The 12,666-nt window shown below is 35.4% G+C and overlaps 1 protein-coding gene across 1 annotated transcript; it reads left to right on the forward strand.

The window, feature by feature from the left end:
• The first annotated feature begins 685 nt into the window (after window positions 1-685).
• Window positions 686-11,896, forward strand: PAX1 (paired box 1). The gene is made up of 5 exons (XM_063443726.1): window positions 686-1,036; window positions 1,458-2,090; window positions 4,285-4,427; window positions 4,771-4,990; window positions 11,408-11,896. Exons 1-5 carry the CDS (start codon window positions 1,033-1,035, stop codon window positions 11,503-11,505), a joined length of 1,098 nt encoding a protein of 365 aa, XP_063299796.1. The 5' UTR covers window positions 686-1,032; the 3' UTR covers window positions 11,506-11,896.
• The last annotated feature ends 770 nt before the right edge of the window (window positions 11,897-12,666 follow it).

A 12,666-nucleotide genomic window follows, 5' to 3' on the forward strand; every position in this document is an offset into this window, starting at 1 on the left:
TGATATATCATTTAATTTAGCAGGTGATGTAAATATATAAAACACTGATATATCATTTAATTTAGCAGGTGATATAAACATATAAAACACTGATATATCATTTAATTTAGCAGGTGATATAAACATATAAACACTGATATCATTTAATCTACAGTACAGGTGATATAAGGCTGGACAGCTTAAAGGTATAGTAACAGTGCTACTAAGTTAAATAGATAATAAATATGAGGTTATAAAGTTTCTACTTTGTAAATGGTTATAGCAATTTTATTCTATGGGTTGTTTTTGTTCAAGTGTTCATGAATAAGTAAAAATAATATAAATGAGCTAATGGCTTTCTTACAGACAATTTAGATTTGAAGACAATCACAAAATGCTTAGGCAAAAGTTAACCATGACATATTTATGAAAATAAAAACTCAGGTTAGAAAGATCAGCTACTCTATTTTTTTTATCATGTCGAAAAAGTGACTCGTCTGATGTCTAAGTATTTGAAGAAAATGGAGATGAAAAGAAAATTGATGGATAGGGCTGCCAAATGGGTATAAAAGGCTTAAAAGGTGGTAGATACTGTTGTTTTAAGCCTGAGTGGGTTAAGGCATTCCAGTGAGGGGAGTCTAGGGTTACACTGCAATGGGTAAGTAGCAAAAAAAAAGAGAAATATCTGCCCATTTTACATGACAGGAACCAATAAGCTCCTACCAGTTGCTTCTGCAGTCTGGCCACCAAGATTGACGTGGAAGACACGTCAGATTGATCTGAACAAACTTCAAGCAGATAACTTGAGCAATTCAAGCCCTAATCGGATGAAGATCACCTTGAGCTTTTGATTCTTGCATTTGAAGTTGCTGTTCAAACACTACAAGAGAGCAGATTTGGAAGGAAGTGCCTTCAGACTCCAGAACACTCCTCCCAGCTCAGCCCATTGGAGAAGCCTCTGTTCCCCTTCTCAGTCCATGTATCTCTGGGTTAAATCTGTCTGACTGCCTTTAACTCTGTGCAGAACCTTCCCTGGCTTTCCCCCCTTGCGGGATGGGTAAGAAACCTTTTAAAACTCACTTGGAAGATTGAGAAAGCATTAGTAAGTATGAGGATAGAGAGTGCATGGGGTGGGATCTGACTCAGTAAGGGAGCACTTTCGTTTTACAGATTGAAAAATAACACAAGTCAGAAAGTCTAAGGCTCCCTTGCCTCTCCTGCATGTAACAGAGACATGCAGATTTTGCAGTATTCCAGCCTACACCCTATCTAGAAGTCTATTGATATTGTGTTGCATTGTGCTTTAGAGATAGTCAGCTTGCTACAATGTATCAACAATGAATCGCCAGTGAGTTCTGTTATTCTATAAGTCTATGAGTGGCCACTGATTTGCCAGATATTTGAGGAATGTGCATTTATTACAGTTGCTTTGCCAGAATCACCTTCTGATTGCCTGTCTGATTTTGATTCACCTTCAGAGCAAGCTTATGGAGAAGTGAATCAGCTCGGGGGGATGTTTGTGAACGGAAGACCATTGCCCAATGCCATCAGACTGAGGATAGTGGAACTAGCCCAGCTGGGAATTAGACCGTGTGATATTAGCAGACAGTTACGTGTGTCTCATGGATGTGTGAGTAAAATCCTGGCCAGGTACAATGAGACTGGCTCCATCCTTCCAGGAGCTATTGGGGGAAGCAAGCCAAGAGTCACCACTCCCAATGTGGTGAAGCATATCAGGGACTACAAGCAAGGAGACCCAGGCATCTTTGCTTGGGAAATCAGAGACAGACTACTGGCTGACAACGTCTGTGACAAGTACAATGTGCCTTCTGTGAGCTCAATCAGCAGGATTTTAAGGAATAAAATTGGGAACCTGTCCCAGCCCAGTCAATATGAAAATTCCAAGCAGCAGTCATCACAAGCTGCCCTGCCTTATAATCACATCTATCAATACCCCTACCCTAACCCCATCTCACCTGGATCCACCAAGGTAGGGGGCCATCACCCAGGAGTGCATATGCCCAGTGGACATGTCAGCATTGCAAGATCCTGGCCATCAGCCCACTCTGTCAACAACATTTTGGGCATCCGTACCTTTATGGAACAAACAGGTGAGTTTGTGGAAAGTCATTATACCATGACTGCAGACTGGGTGATAACAGCCTTCTGTCAAGATTGCTTATTCTCTCTCTCACACACAGACACACACAGACACACATATACACGCACACATACTGTCACTAGTACTCTTTCTATAGTCCAATAAATGCGATGTAGCTATAGAATAATACAAGGTATTTCGTTTGTGTGGGCTTGTGGCTATATTTTCATACATACTACAAACAAACAGGCTCATAAATTCAGATTTCTAAAATGAAAGAATTCAATCACCATGGGAACCAATGGAATGTTCCTGTGGCTTGTTTTGTTTATAGAACGTTGCCCTATGTTGCTATTTGCATAGAATCTGCATATCAGGTAAATAAACGTATTATATCATATGTACTAAGTGGTTACCGTACACATTTATATATCTTCTCGTAGAAATGTTAAAAGTGGAATCTGTGGACTATGTAAAAGACAGACACAAACTAGAATTTAGTACAACTTATAATAAAATAATACAAACAGTTCATTATTATAATATTGGCTAACAGAAGATAGTAATACATAAATTAAACACATCTCAGAAGCAATATAGGTTAACACATACTATGTCTCTAAAACATGTCATAAAATAACTGGCTAGATTTTAAACTAATCATTAAACTAATGTTAAACACTGTACCGGTGTTCTCTCATTTATCAATGCGTTATTAGCAGTAATTATTTAATTTGTAATATACACATTGTTTATTACATTTTGGGGTAAAACTAATAGCACATTTTGTAAAATAAAAAAAACAAAAAAAAAACAAAAAAAAAATCATGTATCTAAGTGTAGTATTTGTTTGCTTGTTGTGAATTCACGTGGATTACTCACTAAATACTGAATTATAGTGAATTACAAAAGACGAACTGCAAAATGTAGGCTAAAATACCCAGTTCGGATCATTTGGAGAATACATCTGCATACATTTTGAAATTCGGTTTCCAATTCAGTGGAATTCGGGTTTTAGTGAATATATGTATTATTTCTGAAGATGTCTTGTGCTTACTTTTCGCTTTTACCAGTAATAAAAGTGAAACCAACATTACCTAATGTGAATCTGGCCCAACCAGCCAGAGGTTTAATAAATTATGGGTCATATTCACCCTTAACTGTGCTGTTTATAAACTTATCCGCAATATTATGTGCTGTTTTTTTTTTTCTTTTTTTGTCTGAGAGTTTGGCCTTTGCTTAGCAAGTTTTTTTAGTCGCCAGCACTTGCTACTTAGTAAATACATCCCTTAGTAATTAGCATTTTAATAACTCGTTATGGTTGACTTCAAAATTAAACGTTTCTTTAATTGTGAATTTAAAAAAGCTAGTTACTTGTCATAACATATAAATGTACAATGTGCCCACACGTCTATGTACTATGTTAAAGAATATACGTGTTTTCTATATACATACAAATTTCACTATATAAATATATATATATATATACACACATATATATTGTGTGTGTATATGTAAAAAAACACACACACGCACACACACACACACACATATATATAGTGTGAATGAACATATATATGTTCATAATAAACATATATACTATGTGTGTGTATATATATATAAAAGTATGTATATATATATATATGGAAGTATGTATATGTTTAAACAGTATCTAAATATTGTATGCCTGGTACTGGTTGATACATTTTTCAATTGTATCTATACTTTTACTTATGGTCAAGAGAACAATATAATGCTAACATTTAGTAGCATTAGTCATCTATGATATATGTTTAAATTAAAATTATAAATAACAACAATATAACTAAGCAAATGTATTATTCAAAGGTACATTGTTGTTGCAATATTTGCAAGTTCCAGAATTGTACTCGCTGTCTGTTAAAGAATCTGTTCGCAAAACAGTCAGTTTAACAATGTTGCAAAATATAGAAGGAACAGTTGAATAATTGTAAAATGAACGTAGGAGACTTTTTGCAACTTGCAAATGTTAGCTTAAACTCTGCAAGTCTATACTGTCAGTTTGACTTAACTTCCTGTTTACTAAAAGATGGTCATATTATTACCCCTAAAAAGCCAGTTAAAATGTCTGTGTGAATCAGGCCATTAGTAATATTATTATGGTATGTTTATCATGTTAGGATTTATTAAGAGGTAACTAACTCTGATGTTTTCTGTTGGTTTAGGAGCCATTGCTGGAGCAGATACCTCTGTTTATTCTCCAAAAATGGAAGAGTGGGCAAGTGTCAATAGATCAGGTTTTTCTACCACCCAGAACATCAACTGCATTGATAAAAGTGCTGTGGATCCAGACATTAAATATTCACAGGTAACCTGCAATTCTTCTTTAACATATTATTTAACACCTGTATGACAAAGTAAGAAGGGATTTTGCAATGCATGAAAAATAATATTAAATAATTTATCAGATGAACCTCTCATTTATTTATTTATCCTATTTAAAGTGTTAGTTTATTTCTTTTTTTTAATGTATTTATTGTTGCAAATCCAAGGATCAGTGTAAAGATATGCCAAAAAGTTTCTGTAAATTGAAAATTTTTATTTCATTTTTTTTTTTTTGTAACCTTTTCACCTGAAAGACAGGTGCAGTTTTTTGGCACAAAGTGAATTATTTTTACATTTTTTTTTCTCCCATCCTCTTCATGTTGCAGCCTGCTTCAAGCCTGACATCAGTGGGGAGTTTTGTTCAAGCCTGTGCATACCCCTCTGCCAACCAGTACGGGGTTTATGGGGGACCAGGAACTGGCTACGTGACCCCAGGCCACCACTGGCAAGCACAAGGTAGCCCCATTGCTCATCATGGGCCGAGCGTGACTGTACACGGTGGAGACATTGCGTCCCCTATGACCTTCAAACACCAAGTCAGGGAAGGTATGAAAACAAGATGAAAAATGGGAGCTGTGTGCAGCTGCTCAGAGGAAACTGCCGGCTGGGGGGCAGTTACTGTGAGGTCGCTGGGTTTGGCAAAAAGAAACAACAGTGAGATTTTGAAGAAAGGGATGAGAGGGGGAAAGTATGGCCCTTTTTTCTGGAAGGCTGTTTTATGACCTGGACAATTTATATTTGATGCATGAGGGTCTTCCTTTCACCGCAAAGATTTATAGATAGCAATCACTCACTGTCAAAAGCACATTGAATGCTTGACTTTACGTTTTCCTTATGTTCCCTCCAATAGAGCATATTGATACCTACTTCTACTGAGAGAATAGCTGGGTTTAAATCGCATCTCTCTCCAGAATATATACCAAACTCAGAAGAGCTAAAAATAAATAAAATAATAAAAAAATATATATATTTTTATTTTGGTCTCAAATCCAAGTCATTATATATCACTTAATCTACTGCCCCATATTCTATTTATCTATCTATCTGTCTGTCTGTCTGTCTGTCTGTCTGTCTGTCTGTCTGTCTGTCTGTCTGTCTGTCTGTCTGTCTGTCTGTCTGTCTGTCTCTGTCTCTTGATTTAATGTTGATCCTTAATTTAAGATTCAAACATATTCTGAAAGGTGACCGTGGGTTAGAACAGGAAGTGATATATAAAGCTGTAATAGTCTCTGTGACATTGTTGTTATAACAAAAAACACAAGTTGTAACAAAAACATTCGTTTTTTACAAGTTTATAAACGATTAGATTTCTATAGGAGTTCTAAAAAGATCCATAATTATTTGTCAATAATACATTAGAAGTGCATATATCTTTTAAAACCAGTCTTTGCATTTAATTATGTATGGAACTAGTCAGTGTGTGTTATGGGGCAAAACCTTGTCATTTATAAAAGTGCAACTTCATTTAGTTTTTTTTTTACACAAGAACTGCTACACAACTTTAATTGGAAATGTCAGTATTCTATATACAGACATAAGAATGAATTTTAATATAATCTGGGTTTTTACTAAGTGATTTGATAATTTAGTTGCTATGTGTAAACCGAAATAGCCAGGATGGGGGAAAAAACTATAATTCTGATATTTGAACTTTTTTTCAAGTTGTCAAGCTAGTTCTCAAGTAGCCCCAACCAACTGATTAAGAAATTTATTATACTTTTTTTTTTGTGCTTAGTTGACTCTCCTTTTGCCTACAAAATAAATAAATAAATAAATAATAAAGCAGAGATTATTTGAAGTTACCAGGCAATTGCAAATTTAAGCCCAGAATAATTGATTTAATCCCCCCCCCAAATTAGTGTTTTCCCATCTTGACTATTTCCACCTCTGTATGTAAACATATTTTCTTCTTTGACTGCCCCAAATTACCTGTTTAGTGTATATACCCCCGAAATGTGTACAAAACGCCCTCTTAGAAATTAACTGATTTATTTTCAATCCTTGTGTCCTTCTGTCGTTGTAAGCTTTAATTTGATTCTAATGTACATTTTTACAATCACTTCATAATAAAAGCAGAGCGTTATAATTTTTTTTTGAGAATTCCATATTTTCTATTTCTCTCATCACGAAAAAAAAAAAAATCTCTACATAATTAATTAACGTATAAAGTTGTTTTAATTTGATTTACAAACCAACAGCCAGGTATCAATATGTCATTTTGTTTGGAAAAACACATTGTTTCAGACCAACAACCTGCAGCTCTAACTGCCTACTCGATGCACAATTTAGTATCTTGTTAGAACGTTGGTAATAAAACTAACTAAACACCTACTATGTGGCAATAAGGAATCATAACAATGTGTAATGATTTTATTTTTACAATATGCTCTATACATATAAACAGATAAACTAGAAAGGAAATCAAGAATATTATTATTATCTTTTTTTAAATCAATGTTAGCTTAAAAAATTGATTTTCTCGTGGTTTTAAATTTTGCTTAAAATAAATGTGATTCCCAAGCAAAATTAACATGTAATCGATAAGTTGATTTACTGAGGGAATAATCACTCCTATGGGACCTGTTAAATACCAGAGCTGAGGAAGATGCTTTCAATTTTGTAAGATAAGTCATGTTGAGAATATATGTATGTGGTAAAAGCAGGTACACAATCATTCCATAGTAAGATATGAACTGCAAGATGGACTGGCATTAAGAAAAAAATTATAAACATAAAATAAAAATCATTAAATCCTATTTATGTTGATTGTGAAAGATGGTTGCTTGATAGCTTCAATTAATTCACAAAAATACACATTCGTTAATTCAGCCGGGCGTCTATTTACTAAACAGACCGTTGTGATCAGTTAACAATCCTGAATGTTCCCTATTTTGGCCTAAGTGTAGTTTTTCAGCTGATATCCTTTATTCAATAAAGGCAAATCTACGTGATCACGAGAAATAGAACGTTTTCACTATAAAACAGACACAGTTATCCTTTAAAATCCAGTCTGATATATTTATTTTTTTTTATTTTACAAATAACCGTCAATATTTTTCCATTGGCAACCAAGACATTTATACACACAATGAATTATAACAAATTCAGCGTACAGGAAAAACCGATATTACATTGCTTTCAATCTTTACTTCACTAATGTCTCCCTATGCGATCGAGGTTCGAGAAATCGCCCCAAATCGAAAGGGTTAACCGAAAGGAAGGGATCAGTGGCCTAACCACCTTAGTTAATATGCACTGATATTGGCAACATATATTCACACACACACACACACACACACACACACACACACACACACACACACATATATTATTATTATTATTATTATTATAATTTTATTTTTTATTTTTGCTTACTCGTTTCTAAATGCCCTCACAGCCACAAATTCTAATAAGAGCTATTCACTAAACGGCGAGTTGCCGTGAATTGAAAACTGAACTGCAAAGTTTAGACAAAAATGTAGATCTGCACAAATTCTACCAATTATTGTGACCGTTTGGACATTGTAACCTGGATTTTTCAAATCAGTTTATTTTTATTCGCCACAATTCGATGGTTAGTAAATAGAGATGTGCGGTGCACACCCAGGCTTGGCATATCAAGGGTTAAACAGACAGTCTCTGTTCATGTCTCACTGGTTGTTTGTTGTGGCCATTAGTGACTTTTATTAAAACCCTGTCCTCTATAAAACTATAAGGATGCAGTGTATATTTTTCATGAGAAATAGATGAGTACCATTTCATGTTTATCAGAATCAGATGTCTTGGGCTAATCCCTCCATGCCAACATTTCTTTGGTTGGAAACATTGTTAGAATCTACAAACCAGGCAACTAGAACAAAACGTTTCAGCGTCCAAACTCAGAGCATCTTGTTTCCCAACAAAGGATGAATACATTTACGTTTATATTTATTTCTAAAGCTGTCGATGTCAAAATTAATGTTTCTTTGTGGGCAGAGTGCAGTCAGTATTCTCACTTTGTTTGGCAATCTTTGTTGCCATTACATTCCTGCAGCCAAACTTGAATCCCATCCAGACATTCTCAATAACAGGTGCATTTAGGTGACAAGAATACTTTCTGCTTTGATAATAAAATGTTAGGGGATTTACTGGCAGACTAATGAGGTGATTTAGAAGCCTTGGGGTCTGGGCTAAAAACCTAAATCATAGGCAGCCACTGACAGGCTGTGGGGCCTTAGTTAGTCTGTCGGCCAGCAGCAAAGCATTCTCCTGTCTGAGCATGGTGTGAGTCGGGATCCACAAACATGGAACATATACAGTCTGTCAGCCAGCAGAAAATCATTCTCCTGTCTGAGCATTGTGGGAGTTGGGATACACAAACATGGAATATATACTCTGTCAGCCAGCAGAAAAAGTATTCTGCTACCTGAGCATGGTGTGAGCTGGGATCCCTAAACATGGAACATATATAGTCTGTCAGCATGCAGAAAATCATTATCCTGCCTGAGCATGGTGTGAGTCGGGACCCACAAACATGGAACATGTAAAGTCTGTCAGCCAGCAGAAAATCATTCTCCTGTCTGAGCATGGTGAGAGTAGGGATCCACAAACATGGACTATATACTCTGTCAGCCAGCAGAAAAGCCTTAATTTGTCTGAGCATGGTGTGAGCTGGGATCCACAAACATGGACTATATATAGTCTGTTAGCCAGCAGAAACGTATTTTGCTGCCTGAGCATGGTGTGAGTTGGGATCCACAAACATGTAATATATACATTTTAAATATATGGTTTACCGTGGACTTTATTCACTAAACGGTGAATTCGCCATAACTGACAGTTTAGTAAATAGAGCCATTTTAGTAAAAAGAAGCATTGGTTTGCAGCTAGTAGACGAAGGTTACTGAATGGGATTTCACCAGAATTAAAATATCCAGACCAAAATAGCCGAATTTAAAACAAATTTCCAACTCTGAACTGCTTTAAATAAATGACAAACTCAGCTCTTTCCATCTATATTTGCATATCGTTCGCCAACTCGCCAAAATTCGCAGCTTAGTGAATACCTTCCGGAGGATGAATCATCCGGGTGAAAAGCATCTGCCATATATTGTATTTTCTTTCAGAATGAGAAAATATATATATTTTTCTCAAAAATGTGTGAAATTACCATGAAATATAACATTCAGTTAAAATTAGTAGAATTGCAATTAATTCTCCAATTGAATCCATTTACTTAAAATAGCCAGAATAGATTGGCCCAAATCATTGAATTCACAGATCAGCAAAAGATAATTCTCAGTTTAGTGATTAACCCTGGTAAGATTGTGCAGCTGCAACCGTTTAGGTATGTGAAGGGTTAACATTACCCATGCATATTGCATTAAAAGGCAGTGTAGTTACTTTTCACTCACTCACTCACTCACTCACTCACTCACTCACTCACTCAGATACTCACCAGTTATGGCAATAAAGATCATTTTTTTAAATAGTTTATTGTATCCAGAATGATGATGCACAATAAAACACAATTAAAATGTATCTGTTCAATCTTATAATTACAAACCTAGTTGCTTGTTGGCGTTTAAATAGTTAATAAAAGCAGTATTTTTTAATTTATGCAGTCCTACCAGGCCACTGCTCTCAGACTAAGTACATGGTGAGCACATGAATGTAAATGGCCATAGAGATTTGGCACTGGGCTTAGCTATTAATGGGGAGCCAAGGAGGCACGTAGGGTATAATATATTATTTCTCAAACTGTGTTCAGTTAATGGGATTGGGTTATTTGGCAATGGGTGCAGACTACGTGGAATTGGTATATATGTCATAGTGTGATTACTATGAAATATTGGGATCTATTCACTAAAGGGCGAATTGTTGCTTTGTTAAACCACTGGCAACATTTAGACCAAACTATTCAAGATGGTAAAATAATATCCTTTTATGATGAAGATGTTTTCCAACTCGCTTAGTTTAGCCTGCATTTTATTTTAAGTGGGTTGTTAGTGTCCCCAATACTCAACCTTTAGTTAATCTAAACAGTAAATGTGGCTATACCACACAGAGCCCTGCAGGGCCAGAATTGGGGTAAGTGATCCCTAACAGCATTCCATCGACATTTGCTGTTAAAATCATCACATCATTTATTGTATGTGCTCACTGTCACCCATGAAAAGGGTATTAATTACATGTATCTTCTTAAAGAGGCACCAACATACCTAAACTCAGCAAGAACTCAATATATGTCCTGAAATGGAAAGAAGAACGAATTATAATAATGTAGACCATTCCCAAATTATTATTAGTTAGCAGATATATTTATTTAATTTGCAAGTCTAGACATATCCTTGTGGGATCAGAGTTCTATGATGGCAAGGCAGGATTCTATGCAAGGCAGGATTTAATCACAGCTAAGAAACCAACCTCTCGTGTAGTTAGACAAATCTCCCTATACCCAGCCATGCCTTACAGGGAGTTTAACGTGTTGATTTAATAATAAATAAATAAATAAATAAATAAGGTTAATATGGGCATTGCCAGTCTAAAGCACGCTCAATACAAATCTACTTGTAACAGTCTCACCTGTTAGCATTGATGGCTCCGAATATGATTCTGGATTGCAATTCGCATCAATCTCAGCCAGCCTTTCAGGCTTCCCCAAACTCCGGCCCTCCAGATGTTGCTGAACTACAACTCCCATGATTCTATGAATGAAATGGAGCGGCTGAGAATCATGGGAGTTGTAGTTCAGCAACACCTGGAGGGCCGGAGTTTGGGGAAGCCTGCTTTAGAGCTTTGTCGAACATCTGGATAAATGCACCCCAGAACCATCAGGGAATGACATTCAGAAACATTTACCGTGTCAGATTGACAGAAGAACGAGCAGCCTTTTATTTTCTATCGTTTCATTATGCAGATGAGCATTCTACATTTATTTTATTATTTTTCTAAAGTTACATTTTTCATTTTATTTTTTTCCAGTGATGAACAGAAAGCAAAGCAGCCCCATCATTAAATCACAGGACGGTCACACTAATAATAATATACATGGGCTGTCGATCCCAGCTTCTTCGTCGTAACTACTATTCGAATTCACTAAAAAAAAAAAAAAAAGAGAGCAGCAACTCCCATCATCCCCTCTGCTTTAGAACACTGTCACTCTGCACGCTGTTCTCCTGCTGTGTCTGGATACAAAGTCTAACAAGTCCACATAATCAGAGACCACAGCATTCTTTCACATCAGATTAGGATAAAGCAGAGGTGAGGAGAAGATTTGGAGATTGAATAATCTATTTACTTTGGGAAAATCAAGCAGGTTGTTGAAAGCCAACTAGCTAAGACTTTTCAAACTCTTGTTTGCTATCGAGGCTCTATTTTCCTCTATGTTCCTTTCTCACTTCCAATACCTTACATGCACTAATGTTTTGAAATAGGAATTGGCAATAACGTCTGTTTTTTTTTTTTTTTTTTAGAAGACAGTGATATTTAATTCTTCTTCTTTTTTTTTTTTTTGGGGGGGGGGGGGGGGAGGGATACTTAAATTACTTATTTTTGAGAAATCTTTGGAACATACTGTATGATGTGAAACAATCTCTGTGAGTGTAATGTATATCCTAGATTGTAAATGTACAAATAAATAACATCTTTTTATTTTATATTTTTATAAACATAAATATCTTAAATAAATGAATTAGAAATGGTTCTCTTTTTTCGTTGCCTATTATTTCCATTTGTTACATTCAATATTGGCTGCTTTTGAGACAATACCCACAATTTCCTGTTTTCAAATCAGCTGTTTTTCTGTATGTATTTAATATATATTATATATATAAAAAGAGAAATTTTCATTACTTTAAGGTAATTTCAAGTGACATGGTTTCTGAGTTAAATTAATTACAGTTAATTAGTGGCTTGGGATGCCACTATCCGACTTGAAAAATCAAGAACACGATAGGCCAGTAAGACATTTTTCCAATATTTTCAGATCTCGATTATTAGAATACGGAGCGCTATCATTTATAAAAATGATCGCTATTCATTTTCTAATTACAACTTATTTTATACAGTTTTAAAATATTTTCAGATATTGATTTATCAAACAGAAAATAGACTCCACTTTAAGCACACTGAAATCTTATGTTGTACTGGGGTCTAGGTTCCAAACAGTTTCATGTTTAAATCTGTTGTCACACTGTCAATAACCCTATTCAATAGTTAAACACAGTGCTCTGTTATCCGCA

Source organism: Pelobates fuscus, chromosome 2 (genome assembly GCF_036172605.1).
Source record: "Pelobates fuscus isolate aPelFus1 chromosome 2, aPelFus1.pri, whole genome shotgun sequence".
NCBI classification, from domain to species: Eukaryota; Metazoa; Chordata; class Amphibia; order Anura; family Pelobatidae; genus Pelobates; species Pelobates fuscus.

Coding starts and splice junctions, on each gene's coding strand:
- PAX1 (XM_063443726.1), top strand. Junction 2,091..4,284: donor TACCTTTATGGAACAAACAG/GTGAGTTTGTGG, acceptor CTGTTGGTTTAG/GAGCCATTGCTGGAGCAGAT. Junction 4,991..11,407: donor CAAACACCAAGTCAGGGAAG/GTATGAAAACAA, acceptor ATTTTTTTCCAG/TGATGAACAGAAAGCAAAGC.